The following is a 22279-nucleotide window of genomic DNA, read 5'->3' as shown; positions in this document are numbered from 1 at the left end:
GATGTGAAGCTGTCGAGCAATGAGTTTGGCCAGCTTAAAATGTTCAATCTGGTCGTTCAGATACAAATTGGCATGGGCATGAACAACTGTCAGGCTATATGTCCCAACCTGAGGAGTCAGTTCATATTTTTAAATAGGACATTATAATCACCTCTACAATTGATATCTCACTGCACAATCTCAGGCAGAATGGTCCTTGACAGGTTGGACTCGATTTGCATGTGTCCTTCATGAGGTATGTTTCTTAGATAGAACTGGTCGATACTGACCAGTGACCACAAAACATGGATTGGGAGTAAGCACCTGACGTTCTGTAAACCAAACTGATAGCAAAAGTCTGGATATCGCAGCAAGTTGCCAGTTGGAACTTGGAAATGCAAGAGGCACAATGGCACGTTCTGGTTCAACTGGAGCACGGAGTTGGAGTAACTTTTTTGTGCTGACGAAACTTATTGCCCCAAATTGTTACAAGTCATTTATTTGTGCAACAAAGGATATGTGCATTGAACTAGAACAGTGGCGCTAACTTGCTAGCCACCATCCTTGATCTTTTTGCAGGATCAGAACTCAGAAGGCTCTGAATAACCTCTCTTTATCCTAATTCCTACATACACTGATGAACACTACAATATACATCCACTTATACGACTGCAACTAACAGCAAGCTGCCACATACGGTGCCACACTGTTTTTATAGTGGCACGACCTGACCATGGTATTCAGGAATGCCTTCTCCATGTCCACAGAGACGCCCCTCCTGAGCAAACAGATGGCGTATTCCATGACCGCGGCGTCGCAGGGTAATGTGATCCTGCCATCATCACCCCCAAAGCCAAACTCCTCCCGCGACATCTGCAGGAGCTCCGCGAAGACTGCTGTCCCAAGGCACGCCAATGGCACCTCGAACCGCGCCCCGTCGGCGGTGTACACCGCGCAGTGGCCCTTGCTCGCCACAGAGGTGCAGCACTCGTCGGCTTCCTTTTGCCAGATGAGACGCTTCCTCCCAAGCGCTGCCATCCTCTGCCACTTCTTGGCGAGCTGAGGAATCCTCTTGGTGCTGATCATGGTTGATTGCTGACTTATTTCCTCCTTCTTTCTTGAGATGGAAGCTGGAGAGGCGATGCTTAACTTTGCTATGTTTTGTTTGTGAAGCTGTGAGTGATGGTGTTCGGAGGCCACCTGACTGAATATATAGAGAGTTCACACGACTACTCTCGTGGAATGGTTGGTCAAGGGACAAGGCCATGAGCACGGTGAGCGCAATGTTGCAGCACGCGTCTGCTGGTACGATTTGGATGAGAATGGGGCCGAGTGTTTGGCTCTTGCCGGAGCCGGTCGCGATGTGCTTTCGGCTCCTGGATTTGGACAGCACCCATGTCGTGGGGAAGCCGCACAAGGACCCCATCGCCATGTTTGTTGGGGCCAACGTGAAGTGTAAGGCCAGGCTAGGCTCGTTCAACTAGCGGTTGTGCCGTCAGATACACCAGTTCCGGTCTATTTCAGAGCCGGATGATGAGAGGTTCTCCTGACTTCTTTCAAACTGAAATGGAGCTCACATGATGTGCTACCATTCCAGCTGCAGACCGCAAATTGAAGAATTGATATGAAGCTGTCGAGCAAGTTGTCTGTGCAGATAGACAGGCTGTGGTCTAATCCGGTCGCCCGAAACAATGTGCCGTGGGCGGCTGTGGGCACAAAGGTTTTCAGATATCTGAAGATAGGAACTACAAATGTAGCAAAACAATGGGTCTATCATTGCATGATCACTGAAGGAACTGTCTCTCTGACAAATTGAAAGAACCGTCTCTCTGACATGTGGTCCTCATGATCCATGAGGCAGGGCAGTATGGCTGCACATTGTGATAGCCTAGCGCCCCAGACATTGCGACTAGTGGCTCCAACAAGTGCCCAGCAGATGGCCCCAAAGAAATCCAATCAAGACCACACCAAAGCTTGGCACTGCATGTTCTGAGCTCGTGGCCTTGTCCCTTGCCAGCCAGAGTTGATAGCTGCCCTTGAACCGCATGCCTTCCTCTTTCTTCTCAGCTCACACCTATATATCCATCAGCTAAGCACAAACACTTCATCAGTTCATCAGCAACCTAAGCATTACATCTAGCTAGCAGCAGCTGAGTACCAACAGACAGAAGATTCTCTGAACATTCAGCCAGGAAAGCAGGAGAAGCAACCATGATCACTGCCAAGAGACTTGTTCAGATGGCGAAGAAGTGGCAGAGAATGGCCGCTGTGGCCAGGAAGCGGCTCACCTCGACGCCGGTGAAGGAAGCCGAAGGATCATGCAGTACCTCGTCTTCCATGGCCAGCAAGGGCCACTGCGTCGTGTACTCGGCTGACGGCCGGCGATTCGAGGTCCCACTGGCGTACCTCGGCACGGCGGTCTTCGGCGAGCTCCTAATGCTGTCGCAGGAAGAGTTTGGGTTCGCCAGCGACGACGGCAAGATCACGCAGCCCTGCGACGCCGCGGTGGTGGAGTACGTGCTGTGTTTGCTTAGAAGAGACGCCTCCGAAGAGGTTGTGAGGGCGTTCTTGAGCTCCATGGTCCGGCCGTGCCACAATGTCAGCGGCGGCGTGCCATGCAACCAGCCGCTAGCTGTTTGTGTATAGCCTATGCCTATTGTTAACTCCTGATGCACTATACAAATTTTGCTTCAACCAGATGTAAAGTTGTAGAATCATATAGGAGATTGAAATCATGAATTGCTGTTAGATTGCTAATCTCTTTCTTGCATGATACGTGTAAATAGTTATATGTGAGAGATTGGAAGTGAAACTATATATATGATTGTTCGAAAAGAAATGGAACAGAGATATACACTGCAAGTTTTCTGATCTAGCAATCTGGGCTGTTCTACGATGTTTTGATCAATGCAGCTCTAGCGTTTGACAAAGAAGTGAAATCAAGCACCTTAAACTGAAATCGATTTCGAGAGAGTAGAAGAGCTAACGAATTCACCAGAAACTTCGACCACGATGGTGACCTCGCGTGTCTCGTAAACGCCGTGGTGGCCTGGTTGGTGCCATAGAGGGTGTAGAGTTCGATGCGGCGTTGAATTGGCCAGGGACGGCGGCCGGACGGAGAATGTGAGGGGAGGACGCAGGGGATCGTGTAAGGGCCAATGACGATGGAGGCCCAGTGGAGTCGGCGCCGGAGAATTCGAAGGCAGATGAGAGAGGATGCCGACGGGGTGTTACCCAGTAGAGGAAACCGCACACGAACATATCATCAGCGTGATGCGTCGCCTTCGCCATCGTGGTTGAGGAACGGCGCCGGCGACGAAGACGAACAGGGAGAGCGTGGGAGGAAGACCGAAACAGGAGGTTTTTTGAAAAAAAGTTGGAAGCGGCGCCGGAGAATTGGAAGGCGGATGCGGAGATAACGGAGTGGTGGGGAAACTGTGATTCAGGGAACCGCGCACGACCATCATCGTCGGCGTCACCTCCGCCATCGTGGTTCCCGAACGGCGCCGTCGAGGAAGACGAACAGGGGAAGCGGGGGAGGAAGACCGAAACAGGGGGTTTTATGCAAAAAGTCGGATCGCTATTATTAATCGCGATCCATTTTAAGGGGGTATGGGAAAAAAATATGGATCGCGATTATTAATCGCGATTCATTTTAGGGGGGTATATGCAAATATAAGGGTATTTCTGTGAATATTTGGATCCGTTCTAGCAGGGGTTTCGTAAAAGTTCCGCCGCCCCCCGCCACGGTTCGCCGCCGTTTGTGGGGGAAGATCCGCCCGGCGACGTCCTCAGCGAAGGCACCCAGGGTAGCCCACAACTGCAAGACGCCGTTCCCCCACGGGGGATCGAACGACGCGTCGTCCAGGGACCGCGCGCTGGCGGAGAGGCCCCTTGCGCCGCGGCGTGCTCGCTGCTTGGCGTGGGCGGCCCCCGCGAGCTCGGCGGCGGAAGAGGCCACCTCCCTGTGCTGGTTCTTCGTGTGCCTCTGAGCCCTCCGCTGCACTTTGCTGACCGCTTGCCGGTGGGCGGCGGCGTCATGTGCGGCGCTAGCGTCGTCCGCTTGGGTGCTTCTCGCGTCAGGTCGTCGGCTGGAGCGCCATCTCCACTTCTCCGCGCGACGCTCTGGTGAGAATTCCGACGGGAAAACTCGATCAGATTGCCTGCTCATATGAAAACTGAAGCGGAAGGTTAATGCCATTAGACCATGACCACAAACTCCTTTAGTTTTTTCAAAGCAACTGGCGGTCTTAATTTTGAGTGCCGACTCCGAGCCTAGTAGATGCTAGTTGCAATCGTGTAGGTCCTTGTAAGAAGAAGCAACAAAATGGAGTTCAGAAAATGAGATGCCAGTGATCCAACAGACTGCCGATTGAAGAAGTGATATGACGTCGTCGAGAAAGTAGTTCGGACTGAAAACATGTTAATCTAGCCGTTCCGGTACAATGTGTCATGGGCATGAACAGGAGCGAGTTCCCGTGCAGTTACATAACGTGCAGTTGTGCCGCTGACATGTGGGCCCCACGGCGCATGGGTCTGCGCGTCAGCAACACAACTGCAGGTTAAGTAACTGCACTGGATCCCTACGCGCATGAACAACTGGCGCTCACTCGATAAACTCACTGCACAATCTTAGGTAGAATGATGCTTTTTCTTTTTTTTTTTCTCGAATACGTAGCAGAGCTACGCATCATTATACTGAGAAGAAGAACAAAAGAGTAAAATATGCTACCGGTTCTCGAACTTGGCTCGAGGTGTCATCCGGGCACATTCAGATCCTTAAACTTACTAATCATATCACGGGAGGTCCAAATCAAAGTTGTTTAAGCTAAACCGAAAGTTATATAATTTGTTCAAATAAAAGATTAGATATGCACAAAAATAACTTATACCAATTTAAATGTACAAATATATTCAAAGAGAAAATATCTATATAAAAAAATTGTAAAACAAGATCAAATTTGTAAAAAATAGAAAATAAAAAGGATCAATTTTGGAGAAAATATTGGAAAAGAAATTATTTAGCATAAAGTTTTGAAATAATATTTTGGAAAAAAAATAGAAAATATAAGAGTTGAGTAGAATATTTCAAAATTAAAATTTGGACCGAAATGTAAGCTCCACATAATTTGAACACTTCCACTTTATAGCTTAAGAATGATGATTTGGACTTCACGTGATACGATTAGCAAGTTTGATGATCTAAATGTGTATTTTAGAAGTTTGGGACCGGAATGACACCCCGAGCCAAGTTCGAGTACCGGCTGTGTATTTTACTCAACGAAATGTTTTGAGTACAACTCGCGGAGCCATGGCTCACGTGGACACGTTAGGCAGAATGGTCCTGACACGTTGGACCCAATTTTCCAAGTGATCTTCATGAAGTATGTTTCTTAGAACTGGTCATTGGTGACCAGAAACATGGATTGCGAAGTAAGCCCTTGACATTCTGCAAATCAAGCTGACAACAAAACTCTGAATATTACAGCAAGTTGCCAATTGGAAATGCAAGAGGCACGGTGACACGTTTTGCTTCAGCTGGTGCAGGGAGTGGCAATGACCTTGCAGGTTTGGATTCAGAAAATTGTGCTGAAAAAACATATTATTGCTTCAATTGAACCCTAAATTGTGATCAGTCATTAATTTGTGCAACAAGGATGTGAACGGCGAACAAGAACACTGGCGTTAAATTGCTTGATCTTTTGCAGGATCAAATCAAAGGGCTCTGAATAACACCTCTCTATACTCCTACCTACCCTGATGAACTACCACTGTACATTCACCAGCTGCAATTAACAGCAAGCTGCCACACACGGCGCCACACGGCTCGCATGGTGGCACGGCATCGCCATGGTGCTCAGGAACGCCTGCTCTAGCTCGGCAGAGACGCCTCTCCTGAGCAAGCACATGGCGTACTCCATGACCGCGGCGTCGCACGGCAGCGTGATCCTGCCGCCGTCGCCGCCGGCGAAGCCGAACTCCTCCTGCGACATCCGCAGGAGCTCCGCGAAGACCGCGGTGCCGAGGAAGGCGAGCGGCACCTCGAACCGCGCCCCGTCGGCCGTGTACACCGCGCAGTGGCCCTTGCTCGCCACGGATGCACAGCACTCGTCGGCTTCCGGCGCTGCCGCCGCCACCCAGTAGAGGCGCTTCCTCCCGAGCGCCGCCATCCTCTGCCACTTCTTGGCCAGCTGAGCGATCCTCTTGGCGCTGATCATGGTTGGTTCTTTCTTTCTTTACTGGAAGCTGGGGAGCTGCCGACTAGCCGAGCTCTGAGTTGAGTTCGTAGTTCTTTGTCTCCGATGGTACTGGGATGCCACCTGACTATGAATATATAGCTCACAAGACTACACGGATTGGGATGGTTGGGCAAGTGACAAGGCCACGAGCACGGTGTGTGCGATGTTTGGAGAGTGCCGGTGCCGGTCGTGGTGGGCGCTTTCGGTGCTTGGATTGGACATCCACCCAGGCACCCACGCAGCTGCAGCCATGCCGAGCGGTGTCGCGGGGAAGCGGCACGAGGACCCATGTTTGCTGGGGGCAACGTGAAGGTGAGGGCCATGCTCGTTCAGCTAGCGGTTGTGCCGTCAGATGCATCAGTTCGGGTCCATTTCAGAGCTGCTCTCTTCAGGCTTAAACCAAGGCACCGCACATAGGAAAATGAAATGAAGACAAGGAAGCGTGGACTAAATGTTTTGGTTGGGAACTGTCAGAAGAGATATGGAGTTGTCGAGCAACTTGTTTCGGCTTTGAATAGAAGAATTAAGTCTTATCGCTCAGAAATAACTTTCTGCAACTTGCAAATACTATTAAAATTTGGCACAGAAACAGTTTGCCTGAATTGATGAACGGAATTGTCAAATGCAACCAAACTGTGGGTGTTGTAAATCAGGCAATGGGGATACAGAGCGCTGGGCCATGAACATCCATATGATTATCAGCTACTTGCCCGGTTGCAACCATGCAGGCCCTTGCAAGAAGCAGCTGCGAAATAGAGTTCGCGTGAGCTGCCGGTGATCCAGCGGACCGCCTTCTGAAGAAGCGGTTTGAAGCTGTCGAGCAAGTAGTTTGGAGTTCTGAACACCTTCAACCTGGTTGTCAGGAGATACAACGCATTATTTATGATATCCAGGCACCCAGACATTGCTACTAGTGGCTCCAACTCCAACAAGTGCCGAACATAAGGGCCTGGAGAAATCCAATCAAGATCACATTGATTTTTCTCGCAACATTGCATGTTCTGAGCTGGTGGCATTGTCTCTTTGGCTCTTGCCAACTGGAGTCGAGAGCTGCACTTGAACTGCATCGTCTTCTCTTTCCCCTCGCCTATAAATCCATCAGCTTAGCACCAACACTTCATCAGTCCATCAGCAAGCTAAGCACTAGTGCACGACACCTAGTAGCTGAACGCCACCTGATAGAAAGGTTATTTGAACATTCAGCCAGGAAAGCAGCAGAATCAACCATGGTCAGTGCCAAGAGACTCGTTCAAATGGCGAAGAAGTGGCAAAGAATGGCGGCCCTCGCGAGGAAGCGGATCACGTCGACGCCCGCAAAAGAAACCGAAGGGTCACCGTGCAGCACTTCGTCTGTGGCCGGCAAGGGCCGCTGCGTGGTGTACTCGGCCGACGGCAGGCGGTTCGAGGTCCCGCTGGCGTACCTTGACACGGCGATCTTCGGCGAGCTCCTGAGCCTGTCGCAAGAGGAGTTCGGGTTCGCCGGCGATGACGGCAGGATCACGCTGCCTTGCGATGCTGCTGTGATGGAGTACGTCATGTGCTTGCTTCGGAGGAATGCATCGGAGGAGGTCGAGGCGGCTTTCCTGAGCTCCATAGCGAGGCCGTGCCACTATGGAAGCGGCTTGGCGCAATCCATGGGAGTTAGCCAGCAGCTTGCTGTTCCTAGCTTCTGATTCTGAAGAATAGCATTTAGCTTGTCTTCTCCTTCTAGCTCTAGCATGATGTATGTGAATTGTTACATGTGGAGATCGAAAATAGAATAGAGATGATTTTTCCAAAAGAAACGGTGCCGGTTCTCTAGCATTTACTGTTCTATTGCGTCCTGATCAAACTGAAATCGATTTCGAGAAGAATCAAAACCATTTGTCATACTCGCAAAGTATGTAGTTTATGTGCCGTTTCAGACGCTTACATTTTTTTGGGCGATTTTCTGTGCAAGATTTGACTGATTTGTTCAAAACCTGAATAATTCGGACACAGCAGCTGATTTCATCACTGGATTACACAGACGGGGTTCAAATTTTCTGTATGGATGGAACTGAAGCAATAGGTAGAAAACAACAGATGACAGACTCACTGAACCGTGCTAACAATCATCTGAGCGTCGCGCTCCAAGTCGGGCGCGGCAACGAGGAACCCAGGAAGCTATGAACAGCATGGATGGGCCCAGAGGCTGCAACCTGCAAGCTCCATTGTGTAGTACTTATCACGGCCACCATATCACCACTGCGCCGCCATGGCCGAAGCGGCCGGAGGACAGAGACGAGGAGGGGAGGATGAAGCAGACTAATGGACGAGACCAAGGGAGGCAAAGTGGAGGCGGCGAAAGAGAATTGGAAGGCAGATGCTGCAAGAAGGGGGTCATCGCCATGGCCTACGCCATCGTGGCTTCAGCCTGTGGAACGGCGATGACAGAGGAAGACGAACAGAACAAGCAGGAGAGAAGATCGAAACAGGGGTTTTATGCAAAACGTTGGATCGCAATCCACTTTAGGGGTTTATATGCAAAAGTTTGCGATCCGGTTTAGGGGTTATGTGCAAAAAGTTGGACCGCGGTTACAAATAGCGATCAGGTTTAGGGGTTTATTTGTAAAAATGTGTCGCGATTAATAATCACGATCCATTTGAGGGGGTTTTCTGTAAAAACGTCGCCTCCCCTTCCTTACTATTCGCCGCGCACCGCGAGCAAGATCCGGCCGAGCCGGAACGCCGGCGTAGTCGCGTAGAAGGCTCCCGGGGAGCCAGGCGCGGCCACGATGTGCGCCGCGGCGTGCTTGGCGAGGGCATCCTAGAGCGACCCGTGCCTTGACCGCGAGACCGGCGGTAGAAGCGGCCGCTTCCGAGTTCTGGGTCCTCACATACCATTGACCCTGCAGGGCCTCTAGGTGACCGCTTGCCGGTGGCCGGTGGCCGGTGGCCGGTCGCGTTGGCGTTGGCACTGGCACTCTCAGCTTCAGTGCTTCGCGCGACGGGTCGTTGGCTCGAGCGCTCCTTCACGCCCCGCTCTGGTGAGAATTCCGAACTTGGCAAACTTATTCATATTACTTTTTCGCGAGCATAACTAAACAGAAGCCTCAGCCTCAGCCTATTAAAATTGGATCCGCGCTTGCGCGAACTAATTATACTTCAGTGTGAGCTGATTACTACTGGGCATCAGCTTTGGTTTAATTTATTCAACTTTCAAAGCACCGTGATTCCGACTAAGGTGGATATCGAGATTCAGATTAGATTTTGCTAGGCCGTCAGTTGTTGCACCGTGAAGACAAATGTGGTGGACTAATGGTTGTGCAATCAGATACGTACTACTGTACGAGCTGCTGAATTGAGATAGACATAGTTCAAGCATACTCGGCCTCAATTTACTGGAGGTGCCGCTAGCTTTTCAGCCTCCCATTTCAAGTCGTTCTGAGATAGACTGGTTTCTGAATGATTTGGGGCCCTAACTTTTTTTTTTGCCTGATTGCGATTAGCTGAAGAGCCAGCGCCAATGCCTCTATGAGGACATAGTGGGATGGTTCAAGAGTCAGGAGACTTAATTCCCAGGCAGATGCAGGGTTCACTTCATTGCTTTTAGGTCTGCAACCTGTACTTGCATGCTAGGTGTTGGTGCGCAGTGCTCTGATTGCTGCAAATCACGCAACTTGGTCGGCAGTTCCATATCTCAATTTCTACCAATGCTCTGCATGATTTGCAGCATTGCATGTGACATCCGTTTTGTGGTAGATGCATGCATTGGTCAAAGGGCCTGCTCCCTATTTTCACTCACATGCCAGACAAGTTTTTGCTGGAATGTTCAGACCCTGGTTATGAATCCGTCCATAGTGCTCCTCCTACTTTATCCGCAGTAATATTAATTGCATGCAAGACTATTTGTTGCCAGGGTATTTACTTGGACTTTCAGGACATCATTTACTTTGTAGCAAAATAAATCAGCAAAGCAAAAATTACTGGGCATAGTCTGCCACAGACATAATTTGCTAAACACTTGCCCTTTTGCTGGCTTGATCCCACAATTTCATCTTTGGTTAAACACCATGCACTGTCCATTGTTCAAAGCTTAACTTACTTTTCTATTTATGATTTCACTAGGCAATGGCATCTGCATGGCTTGGTTCAGTGGAAATGGGAAAGGCAGTGTCGCGGTGCCATTTGCAGTAAATTTATTTCAAGACATAAGATCTTGCAGAACAAAATTGTTTTCTCGTTATGTAAGTCCTAAAATGTTATTAATCATTAGTCAATAAAATTACTCAGATTTACAAAAACAAGAATAATGGCTCTAACTTGCTAATTTGCCATCTTGCTTGATTGCTCATGGGATCAGAGGGCTTTGCAGCGTATCCTCTTTTGTCATACAACCTATGAAAAACTACTTTACATACAATTAGGAACTGAAAACAGCAACCGGCTGACTAACTCCTACTGATGGTGCCGCAGTGTGCATTAGTGGCATGGCACTGCCATGGTGCTCAGGAATGACCTCTCTATCTCGGCAGAGACACTTCTTCTGAGCAGGCACATAACATACTCCATGACTGCAGCATCACAAGGGATTGTGATCCGCCCATCACTCGCGAAGCCAAACTCCTCATGGGACATCTGCAAGAGCTCTATGAAGACAACATTGCTGAGGTACGCCAGTGGCACCTCAAACCACCTCCCATCGACCGTGTACACAACACAGTGGCCCTTGCCTGCCACAGAGGTGCAGCACTCATCGGCTCCCTTTGCTGCCTCCCAGGAGAGCTGCTTTCTGTTTCTCCTCAACGCTGCCATCCTTTGCCACTTCTTGGCCAGCTGAGCAAACCTCTTGGCACCGATCATGGTCAATTCTTCCTTTCTTCTCCCTGGCTGGAAATGGGAGCTCTTATTTGATATTGCAATGCTTTGTTGTGAAGCCACTAGTGATGGTGTTTGGAGGAGGCTTGACCCTGAATATATAGCTGAAGGAAAGAGCTGGGAGACCAGTCAAGTGGGATGATTGGCAGGGGACAAGGCCATGAGCTCGGACGTGCGTACATTTTGGCTCAGACATTTAAAGGGGCCAAAACTGATCCTGACATGTTGGACCCAATGTTTATGTGGTCCTCATGAGGAATGCTTGACTGCAGGGGCAAGTCAGTATGTCAACACATTGAGGATACCCTAGTGGGGCAAAACACTGAATCTAATCAAGATCACACTGCCTCTTCCTGCAACAATGCATGTTCTGAAACTCATGGCCTTGTCTCCTGCCAGCCAGATGAGCTGATAGCTGCACTTGAACCGCATGCTTCTGTTTGCTATTGCATATAAATCTATCACCTTAGCGCCAATACTTCATCAGTCCATCAACAAGCTAAGCACCACAACTAGTAGCTGAACATCACCTGAAACTTGATACAAGCTGAGCTGCTCTACTCTCTGTTTTTTTAATCTTTAAGAACCGACTACAATTTCTTAGATTTATGTAGCTCTGTCATTGTACGAATAAAACCATAAAGGTATTTTTCCCCTGAATAGCAAACCATGATGTTAATGCGGCTTAAACTATAATCGATTTTGAGAACTTTAAAACTATAAGGTTCACACTAGCATTGATATGCGGGAAGATTGTAAAACTGCTGATCACTGTTCCAAGATTCCAGTGTGCTAATTTTGTAGGTCCATGCACGAAGAAGCGACGAAACGGAGCTCACATGAGATGACGGAGATCCAACAGACCGCCAATGGAAGAAGTGATATGAAGCTGTCTAGCAAGTAGCCTGGACCGTCGAACACTTCAATCTGGTTGGTCGGATACATTGTGCTATGGGAATGGAGAACTGTCAGACTACATGTCCCAATCTATTCAGATCCTCAAAAATGACATACTTATCACCCAAAAACAATGAATCACAGACAGAAAATGGTCCTAACTCCTAACATGTTGGGCCCAATTTACATGTGGTCTTCATGAGGCATGCGTCATGGACAGAACTGGTCAGTAGGGCAGCATATTGCGATATCCACACAATGCAATCCAAGAAGCGGCAGGCAACACTGGTGGCCCGGAGAAATCCAATCGAAATCATGTTGCTTTTCTATTGCAACACACTGCATGTTCAGAGCTCGTGGGCATGTCTCTTGCCAGCCTGAGCTGATAGCTGCTCTTGACCCACAGGCTCCTCTTTCCCCTTACCTATAAATCCATCAGCTTAGCACCAAGACTTCATCAGTCCATCAGCAAGCTAAGCATTACAGCTTGTAGCTGAGCACCAAGACTGCTCTCTGAACTTTTAGCCACAACAGCAGGAGAAGCAACCATGGTCAGTGCCAAGAGACTTGTTCAAATGGCGAAGAAGTGGCAGAGAATTGCGGCCCTCGCGAGGAAGCGGATCACGTCGCCGGCGAAAGAAACCGAAGGGTCGCCGGGCAGCACGTCGTCGGTGGCCAGCAAGGGCCACTGCGTGGTGTACTCGGCCGACGGCGGGCGGTTTGAGGTCCCGCTGGCGTACCTCGGCACAGCCATCTTTGGCGAGCTCCTGAGCCTTTCGCAGGACGAGTTCGGGTTCGCCGGCGATGACGGCAGGATCACGCTGCCTTGCGATGCTGCCGTGATGGAGTACGTGATGTGTTTGCTCAGAAGAGACGCATCAGAAGAGGTCCTGAGGGCGTTCCTGAGCTCCATGGCGAGGCCTTGCCACTGTGGAAATGGCTTGGGTCAATATGTGGGAGTTAGCCACCAAGTTGCTGTTCCTAGCTTCTGAAGATTAGCCCTCAGATTGTTTTCTTTTTTCTTGAATGATACATGTAAATACTTAGATGTGAGATATTGGAAATGAAAGTAGATATGATTGTTCAAAAAGAAATGGAATGTACTTGTTCAGTATGAAAGCCACACGTTGGGCTGCCCCAATCAAAATGTTCTCCTCTCCACCTCTGGTTTCTGGCTTTCCGCGGCCGTTCAGTGTGGTAGCAAATTCCAGAAAGTGACCAGCGCTCACAGTTCGCAGCTGCTGACTCGATCCGGCACGCACCCAAGGTATCAATCTAAATCTAATCCAAACAATCATGGTGCAGACATCACACGCGCCTGATTGCATGGCCTTGTCCCTTGCCAACTCATCTCATGTCGAGAACAGGAAAAGGAGAACCGTCATGCAAAGTAGTTTCATTCTTGCAAGCAATCAAGCAGGAACATGGCCAAACATAAGTTGCAGCCACTTTTTCTTTCTTACATTTGCATTGCATACAACTATGAATGAGACTCTTTCTTAGATGAGATTATGAGAATAGTCATCGCATAACTGCCAGGGAATACATGGCCATTGACAAGTTTCATGACAAAAGATCACCCAAGCTTCTGACAAAGATGTGAATACGTACAGCAGCTATTTTCAACTACAAATCCTCAGGATAAAACTTTAGGACATAAAGGCTACAAGAACAAAATTACAAGCATAAAAAATCACAATGAAAGCGGAAAAGTGATTTTATTCACCATGTAAAAGGGCAAAATACTTGGGCTCTCGGGCCCTATATTCCATACGTATACATGGTGCAACAATAGGACTGCTCCGTGCCTTCATTCACAGTTTCCAGAAAAATTTGCCGCGTATTGTTTTGCACGCAGGCTTGCAGCTGATTATAGACCCTCTGGAAAGTGCAGAGAAGGCACTAAAGAATGGATGGCACATGCAATGCTACAAGTCAGGGTTACCAGCAATCAGAATTGAGACACTGAGTTATGACGCTGTTCAGCAAGTTTTTTTTTCGTTTTTGGAACAAAACCAGCCATGATAGAGAAGGGCACTGTCAAGCTAGTTGGATAGGCTCTGCATCAATTAAGACAGTCCCATCACGCCTAATCAGATTGTTAACCATTAGGGCTCATGATCAAAGCAAACAGAAATCCAATTAAACCAGACTTTCCACCGGCTAAACTAATAAGATTACCCAGCCATGATACATACCCCCCCCCCGACTCTGTCTCAACAACTGATTGCAATCTCGGTGGTATTGCATTACGGGTTATAATAACAGAATCCATACTTTAAAAATAATTGCTATCTAAAATAAACATATAAACATAAGAAGATAATCTAACACCATTTCAACAGGGAGACAAGCCAATCCACCAATAAAAAGTTGGACCCAAGATGCATTCACAATACCTGTCTGCCAATATCATGTTGCGCAATAGTTGAAAGCTGATGGAACTGGCCCTCAGTCCCTCACACGTTGGACCCATTACACGGGGCCCCCATGCTTACTTGCCGGCAGAACATGTCACTGTAGAAGTGCATCGTGATCAATCCAAAACACACCAGGCAGTTGCTGCCAACTATATCCGATCCCAACCATCTTCCTTTGCTCTGCATCCAACACTGCACGTACCATGCTCACAGCCTTGTCCCCTGCCCAATCATTGAACTTGGCTGAACACATTCTCCTTCAACTAATAAATTGAAGGTTAAGCGACCTTCCAACACCATCACTTCATCCACAAACAAAGCATTGGAATACAAGAGTCGTTTCAGTTTCCACTTTCAGCAAAAGAGAACTAACCATGATCAATGCGAAGAGAATTTTTCACCTCACAAACAAGTGGGAGAGGATGGCAGCCCTCAGGAGGAAGCGGCTTGCCATGAAATCATCAAAAGAAGCCGAAGGATGCTCAACAGCAGTGGCAGGCAAAGGCCACTGCGTCATGTACACTGCCGATGGGACGCGGTTCGAGGTGCCATTGGTGTACCTTGGAAAAACAGTCTTCAGTGAGCTCCTGAGGATTTCTGGGGAGGAGTTTGGATTCACAAGTGATGATGGAAGGATCACATTGCCTTGTGATGCCACAGTGATGGAGTACATCTTGTGCTTGCTTAGAAGAAGTGCTTCGACAGAGGTTGAGAATGCATTGTTGAGCTCCATGGCCATACCATCTCTTGGGATAGCTAGCCACCAACATACTGTCTGCAGCTACTGATGTCACCGATTTTGTACTCCTCTATGTTAAATAGTCTGACTATGACATAGGTAGAAGGAAAATGAGTGTACAGCTTTCGATGTAATGAATTGGTTAGAATGATTCACCTGCTACTTTGAGAAAATCATGCTTTTCAATCTTTCAAGGCAGCAATGATCTAGGCAGGAACTTGGCAAAGCAACTGCAATGCAAATTGTGAGCAAATTTGTATGACACTGGTTCTGAGGTGCCAAGTGCTTAAGCCAGTCAGCAAATTTGCTGTCCGTCGCTTCTGAAGATTTCCATGCGGAAACCCTGATGTTAGTAAAGTGTAGTAATGCACACTATAGTAGCATTTTAGTACATGCTCTCTACATTTGGCCCATGTAGCCAGTTGTACTTCCTTATATGACAGATGAACCCAGGACTATAGCCCTGTTTATATCCGCTTTTTTTTTGGGGGTGGGGGGGTGGGGGGGTATCCCTTCTTTTTGCCCAGAATCCGGCCCGAATCGATAACAAACGCGTCCTATAGTCAACAGCTCAAGACATTCTCTCATCTCATAGTTCATTCATGTAAGTTAGCAATGCAGTCTTCTGTTTTGTTGTTTTCCTAGAACAATGTCAGATAGTTAGACGTGGGAAAGAGGAACAGGAAGATTTTATATGAAACCCTTTCCATGCAGCAAGCAACCAAGCATGAACATGGCCAGCTTGAAGTTGCAACCATGTTTGTTTCTTACATTGCAAACATGATGAATGCCCGCAGATGCCATGAAAAGATTGTCACATGCCATGCTAGGAATCATGCAGACCATCAATGGAAACTGAGATATCGAACTGTCATCCAAGTTGCAGGATTTGCAGAAATCAAAGAACAGCTCAATAGCACATAGCATGCTACTGCAACAATAAGTAAGACTATGCACCCGAGGCAACGAAGTGAACCCTGCATCCATTCAGCTGTTGACTCTTGGACCATCCTCCTGGTGTCCCTATTATTCAGGAATTGATGCTAGCACTTCAGCTAATCACAATCATGACAGTGTTTGAGATTTTTCACTGAATAAAAGATACACCCCCAAATCATTCAGAAATGATTGTTTTGGTCAAGCTCGACCAGCATATCTCAAACCAATTGATACAGGGCACTGCTACAGAGTACAGATAGAAGACCATCGTAAAAGCTGGACCCAATATGCTAGAACTATGTCTCCACCCAATTCAGCAGATGGTACTGTAGTACATATCTGATTGCCCAACAACTAGTCCACTATGTATGCCGTGACGGTGCACCAAGCAATGGCCCAGAAAAATAAAACCTGAATCTTGATGTACCTTTGCAGCCACCAATGCATGCACCAAGTTCACGGTCTTGTGCCCTGTAGTTAGTCTCATAATACAAGCTGCACTAAAGCCATGGACCAATTCATCATCTATATATTCAGGAGCTAGCAAATAAGATATCATCTCTGCAACCACAAAGTCAATGCAACCGAAAATGCAGAGAGAATAACCTAGTGATATTTACGGTGAAGTAAAATAGCTTTCTTAGACAAAAAAGTGGTCATTCTGTAAGATGTTAGTAGGAAAATTGGACTAAATGGTTTTGAAAATTAAGGTCCATTGAATCATTATAACTGTATAGAGGATTGGGGTCTGCCAAATGCCCAAGCCAATTGTGCCAGCACATTTGTTCGAGAAAAAAAATTGTGCCAGCAGATCAAACAGACCGCCAGTTGCTTTGAAAAAGCTTATCATGGTCTAATGGCATTGACCTTCTGCTTCAGTTTTCATATGAGCAAGTAATCTGATCGAGTTTTCTTGTTCGAATTCTCACCAGAGCGTCGCGTGGAGAAGTGGAGATGGCGCTCCAGCCGACGACCCGGTAGCCAGCGGAGCCCTTATTCATGGGTTTGGAGGGCAGGGAGTGTGACAACGTACTCACATGAATTCTCACCTGAATTCACTTGTACCGTGAGGGAAAGGTGAAAAGAACCCCAATCGGGGAGTGACGCGAGAAGCACACAAGCGGACGACGCTAGCGCCGCACTTGACGCCACCTCCCACTGGCAAGCGGCCAACTAAGTGCGGTGCCGGGCCCAGTGGCACACGAGGAACCAGCAAAGGGAGGTGGCCGCTTCCACCGCCAAGCTCGCCGCCTCGCCGTCGCAGGTCGCGGGGGCTGCCCACGCCAAGCATGCTGCGGACGCGCCAGAGGCCATCTCCACCAGCGGGCAGCCCCTGGCTGACGCGTCGTTTGCCTTCCTGTGTGGGAACGGCGTCTCTCTGTGGGGGACTACCCTGAGCGGCTTCGCCGAGGACGTCGCCGGGCGGATCTCTCCGAAAGGGCGGCGAACCGTGGCGAGGTGGGGGCGGCGGGCCTTTTACAGAAAACCCCCCAAAATGGATGCAACCAATAATCACGATCCAAATATTTATGAAAACCCCCCTATATGGATCCGAATATTTTCATATACCCCCTAAGTGGATCGCTATTAATAATCACGATCCGGATATTTTCACATACCCCCCCCCCCGCTCTTAATAATCGTGATCCGACTATTTTCACATACCCCTAAAATGGACCGCGATTAATAATCGCGATCCGACTTTTTGCACAAAACCCCCTGTTTCGATCTTCCTCCCCCGCTTCCCCTGTTCGTCTTCCTCGACGGCGCCGTTGATCCAACCCGCACCGGAGTTGGTCCAGTCACCGGAGACGAGGAAAATGAAGGCGTGAGTGATAGAGCACACCAAAGAACACACACAGACATATAGAGCTGGATATTTTGGTGCGGCCAAAAGAACCACCGCTTTTTTCTGTTTACCACTGCTATATGTAGAGTCAATACACACAGACCATGCCGGCCGCGCCGCGGACACCGCGCGCGCCATGCTCCGACATGAGCGGCGCCGTTCACTGCTTAGGACGTGCTCCTGTCCCGTCGCGAGCTGTGCTATTCCCAGTACAGGACGCCCCAAAAGAAACGGAAGAGTAAACAAAACAGTAAGACTCCATGCTAACTGGAACATGCCAGACTTATTCAACAACAATCTCCTCCTAAGGTCTGGCGTCGTTTATTACACCTTGATGATGCCGATCAACTCGCGAAGCTCCTGGAACTTGGACTTCCCGAGAGCCTTCGTCATGATGTCCGCGAGCTGCCCTTGAGTGCTCACGAACGCCAGGCGCACCGCCCCGCCATCCACGCATTCACGAATGTAGTGGAATTTTGTATCAATGTGCTTAGAACGATCGTGAAGTACCGGATTCTTGCTGAGGGCGATCGCGGACTGGTTGTCCATCTTCAGTTCGGGTGGAGGCACGCTGGTGCCCACCACGTCCTGCAGCAGCCGCCAGAGCCAGACACCCTGGCAAGCTGTTGCTGCCCCGGCGGTATATTCTGCTTCGCACGAAGACAGTGCCACCACGCGCTGCTTCTGTGACTGCCACGCTACCGGGTTGCCGTCGAGGAAGTAGAGGATGCCGCTCGTACTCTTCCTGTCATCAACGTCCCCGGCCATGTCACTGTCGCTGTAGCCGATGAGGTTTAGCTCGGCGTTGCTGGTGTACACCAAGCCGTAGTCGATCGTGCCGGCCACGTACCGGAGCAAGTGCTTCATCACCGCCATGTGTTCCTGCCTTGGGTCATCCATGAACCTGCTCAGATAGCCCACGGCGAACGCCATGTCCGGCCTTGTGTTCATCAGGTACCGCAGACTCCCGATCAAGCTGCGATACTCAGTCGCGTCGACCACCGGTGAAGTGCTTTGCTTTGACAGCTTCAATCTGGGCTCCATCGGCGTCGCGCACGGGTTGCAGGCTCCCATACCCGCCTTGTCCAGAATCTTCTTGGCGTAGGCGGCCTGCAGGAGCTCGATGCCACGCCGCCCCTGCCTGACCTCGATTCCCAAGTAGTAGGAAAGCACTCCGAGGTCGCTCATGCGGAACAGCGACTTCATCTCCTCCTTAAACTCGCTGATCACCTTGGTGGAGCCGCCCGTGATGATGAGGTTGTCGACGTAGATCCCCACCACCAGCCGCGTCTCACCGTCGCCGCGTGTGTACAATCCGTGCTCGCACTCGCTCCGAGCAAAGCCGAGCGCGAGCAAGCTGCCGTCGAGCTTCGAATTCTAGGCACGCGGCGCTTCTTTGAGGCCGTAGAGAGTCTTGTGCAGCTTCAGCACCTTGCGCTCATGCCCTGCGGCAACGAAATCGGGCGGCTGCTGCACATAAATCTTCTCTGCCAGATCGCCGTTGAGAAACGGCGATTTCACATCCATGTGGTGTACTGACCATGACTTGTGAGCAGCCACGGCCAAAAATACACGCACAGATTCCATTCTGGCCACCGGTGCGAACACTTCTTCGTAGTCGATCCCTTGGCGCTGGACATAGCCCTTTGCGACGAGCTGAGCTTTGTGCTTGGTGATGTTCCCGTGCTCGTCCTTCTTGATTTTGAAGACCCATTTTAGGCCAATGGCGCGCTGTCCCGCCGGTAGATCCACCAGAGACCAGGTCTGGTTGTGCTCGATGGACGCCATCTCCTCAATCATCGCGTCACGCCACTCCGCAATGTGCTTGGCTTCCTCAGCTGTTGCTGGCTCGTCGCCGATCGCCACCATGAGCTCCTCTGCCACCTCCCGCTCTGCAGGTCTTGGAGGCGAGGATGCCCCGAGGATGTTGTCCAGAGTGCGAAAACGGAGAGGAGCGTCATCGTCGTGGTCGCCGTCCAGATCAAGCTCCCCGGTTGGAGGAGAGTCGAACTCGATCGCTGGTGAAGGCGCAGGGACCGGCGTAGGCGGCGTCGTGGGCGCGGGCGGTGTCGCAGGGCGTGGTGTCGAGGTTGGGGACGTCGTGGCAGGGCCTCCCTGCTCCACCGGCGCCATGATGATGTGCTCCACCTGGAATGGCTCGACATCATCATCGGGTCCAGCTCCCCTCTCGGCGCCCCACTCCCAGCTCCGCTCCTCCTCGAACACAGCATCACGCGACACGTGAACGCGACGCGACGCCGGGTTGTAGAAGCGGTACACCTTGGTTCCTGCTTCGTATCCAATGAACACCATGGGCGTGCTTCTGTCGTCGAGCTTGGCGAGGCGCTGGCTGCCGTTCTTCACATGTGCAACACAGCCAAACGTACGAAGGAAATGGACTGGGGGCTTGACGCCGTGCCATACCTCAAACGGAGTCTTCCTGGCGACGCTCTGTGTTGGAGCTCTGTTCAGGAGGAACACGGCGGTGTTTACTGCCTCCCCCCAAAACCAGCCCGGCAACGACTTGGCCTTCATCATACTTCTGGCCATCCCCATCACCGTTTGATTCCTCCTCTCGACCACGCCATTTTGCTGTGGCGTGTACGGCGCGGTGAGATGCCTCTGGATCCCCTGCTCGGCGCAGTACTTCGCGAACGTGTGCGCCGTGAATTCCCCGCCATGGTCAGTGCGTAGTGTGCGCATCCTCCGCCCAGCTTCCGCCTCCGAACACGCCTTGAAGCGCTTGATGGCTCCCGCCGCTTGATCCTTGCTGCTCAGGAGCATGAGCCACGTATAGCGGCTCAGGTCGTCGATGAGGAGGAGGAACAGCTTGTTCCCGCTTGGTGTCGCCGGCGTGACCGGCCGGCAGATGCCCCCGTGCACCAGCTCGAGTTTGTTCTCCGCGCGATATTTGGCCTTGGACGGGAATGGCAGACGCCGCTGCTTCCCGGCCAAGCAGCTGTCGCACACTTGGTCGACGTGGTTTATCAGGGGCAGCCCACGCACCATGCCGTCGCGTGCGAGCTTCTCGAGCGCGCGGAAGTTGAGGTGGCCAAATCTCGCGTGCCAGCGCCAGGCCGCGTCGCCTCCCTACGCCACGAGACAAACTGGCCTCGCGATGTCGAGCTTGAGAATGTAAAGGCGATTTGCAGAGCGCACCACCTTGGCGAGCAGGCGACGTTGCATGTTCCAGATCCGGAGGACTCCATCTTCACAGCTCCATTTGTACTTCTCCTCGTCCAGCTGCCCCAAGCTGACGATGTTGGCGGTGAGGCGCGGGATGTGGTACACCCCCTCCAGCGCCTGATGTTCCTCGCCTTTGCACTTGAACAGGACGGTGCCGCGCCCCTCGATGCCGACAACGGAGCCATCTCCGAACTTGACCGTGCCGCGGATGCCGGTGTCAAGCTCGGAGAAGGCAGATCGCGCGCCTGTCATGTGGTTGGTGGCGCCCGTGTCGAGGATCCATCTGGTCGACTCTCCCTGGTGCTCGTCGCCCAGCTGGACGAAGAGCCTGCTCTCGTCGAGGTGGATCGGAGCAGTCCCCCCCGGCGGTGCTGTGGAGATCTGCGGGGAGAGAGAGGAAATGGCGTTGACCTCTGCTATGGCCACCATCAGCATGGACTCCTCCTCTTCTTCGCCTTGGGCCAGATGGGCCTCATCACGCAGCCGGGATCGACACTCCTTGGCCCAGTGGCCCTTCTTCTCGCAGTACCGGCACTTGTCGCCCTTCTTGGGCTGACCACCTAGGCCATCGCCCGGCCCGGTAGCCTGGCGAGTGCCGCCGTTGCCACGCCTGCGATCGCGTGACGTGCTGGTCCTTTTGCTCCTTGCGCCGCTGCCGGAGCCGCCAGAGCCTCCGGACCCGCTGGAGCCGCTCGAGCTCCCCTTCTCCCCAATCCTGAGCTTCGCCTTCCACTCCTCTTGGGTCAGCAGGAGCCGGCCCTGACTATCCACTACAGGGGCCGCCTTGCGACGACGCTGCTCGATGGCCCGCAGTCTCCCGGTGACCTCCTCGACCGAGATGTCGTTCAGATCAAGGAGGGTCTCGATCACAACGGCGATCCGCTCCAGGTGCTCGGGCGCGGTGTCAAGCATCTTGCGAATGATGTCAGCATCGGAGATGTTGTCGCCGAGGACGCGAAGGCTGTTGGCGAGGCCGGTGATGCGCACGGAGAAATCCTCGGCGGACTCCCCCTCCTTCCAGCCCAGCGCAACAAACTCTCGCCGGAGTTGCTGGGCCTTGCTCTCGCGCACACGCTCGACGCCGACCCGGATCGTCCTCACGGCCTCCCACGCGGCTTGCGCCGTGCGCTTGCCACGGAGCGTGGGCAACATCTCCGTTGGGACAGAGCGGAGAATGGCCGCCAAAGCGAGA

At 51.0% G+C, this 22279-nt stretch overlaps 6 protein-coding genes across 6 annotated transcripts; 4 read left to right on the top strand and 2 right to left on the bottom strand.

The window, feature by feature from the left end:
- Window positions 1-151: 151 nt before the first annotated feature.
- On the bottom strand, window positions 152-1143 carry LOC112879370 (auxin-responsive protein SAUR36-like). The gene has a single exon (XM_025943607.1). The coding sequence runs from the start codon at window positions 1063-1065 to the stop codon at window positions 655-657; it is 411 nt and encodes a 136-aa protein (XP_025799392.1). The 5' UTR covers window positions 1066-1143; the 3' UTR covers window positions 152-654.
- Window positions 1144-1936: 793 nt separating this feature from the next.
- On the top strand, window positions 1937-2810 carry LOC112882408 (auxin-responsive protein SAUR36-like). Its single transcript, XM_025947463.1, has one exon. The coding sequence runs from the start codon at window positions 2191-2193 to the stop codon at window positions 2623-2625; it is 435 nt and encodes a 144-aa protein (XP_025803248.1). The 5' UTR covers window positions 1937-2190; the 3' UTR covers window positions 2626-2810.
- Window positions 2811-5771: 2961 nt separating this feature from the next.
- On the bottom strand, window positions 5772-6255 carry LOC112881186 (auxin-responsive protein SAUR36-like). Its single transcript, XM_025945875.1, has one exon. The coding sequence runs from the start codon at window positions 6195-6197 to the stop codon at window positions 5772-5774; it is 426 nt and encodes a 141-aa protein (XP_025801660.1). The 5' UTR covers window positions 6198-6255.
- A 1088-nt stretch (window positions 6256-7343) lies between these two features.
- On the top strand, window positions 7344-7891 carry LOC112882839 (auxin-responsive protein SAUR36-like). Its single transcript, XM_025947997.1, has one exon. The coding sequence runs from the start codon at window positions 7445-7447 to the stop codon at window positions 7889-7891; it is 447 nt and encodes a 148-aa protein (XP_025803782.1). The 5' UTR covers window positions 7344-7444.
- A 3150-nt stretch (window positions 7892-11041) lies between these two features.
- On the top strand, window positions 11042-13067 carry LOC112879745 (auxin-responsive protein SAUR36-like). Its single transcript, XM_025944126.1, has one exon. The coding sequence runs from the start codon at window positions 12503-12505 to the stop codon at window positions 12944-12946; it is 444 nt and encodes a 147-aa protein (XP_025799911.1). The 5' UTR covers window positions 11042-12502; the 3' UTR covers window positions 12947-13067.
- Window positions 13068-14796: 1729 nt separating this feature from the next.
- Window positions 14797-15162, top strand: LOC112881185 (auxin-responsive protein SAUR36-like). Its single transcript, XM_025945874.1, has one exon. The coding sequence runs from the start codon at window positions 14797-14799 to the stop codon at window positions 15160-15162; it is 366 nt and encodes a 121-aa protein (XP_025801659.1).
- Window positions 15163-22279: the final 7117 nt, after the last annotated feature.

This window comes from Panicum hallii, chromosome 2 (assembly GCF_002211085.1).
Source record: "Panicum hallii strain FIL2 chromosome 2, PHallii_v3.1, whole genome shotgun sequence".
NCBI classification, from domain to species: Eukaryota; Viridiplantae; Streptophyta; class Magnoliopsida; order Poales; family Poaceae; genus Panicum; species Panicum hallii.
The sequence above is the reverse complement of the archived record's forward strand: the minus strand, read 5'-3'. Positions and strand labels throughout refer to the sequence as shown.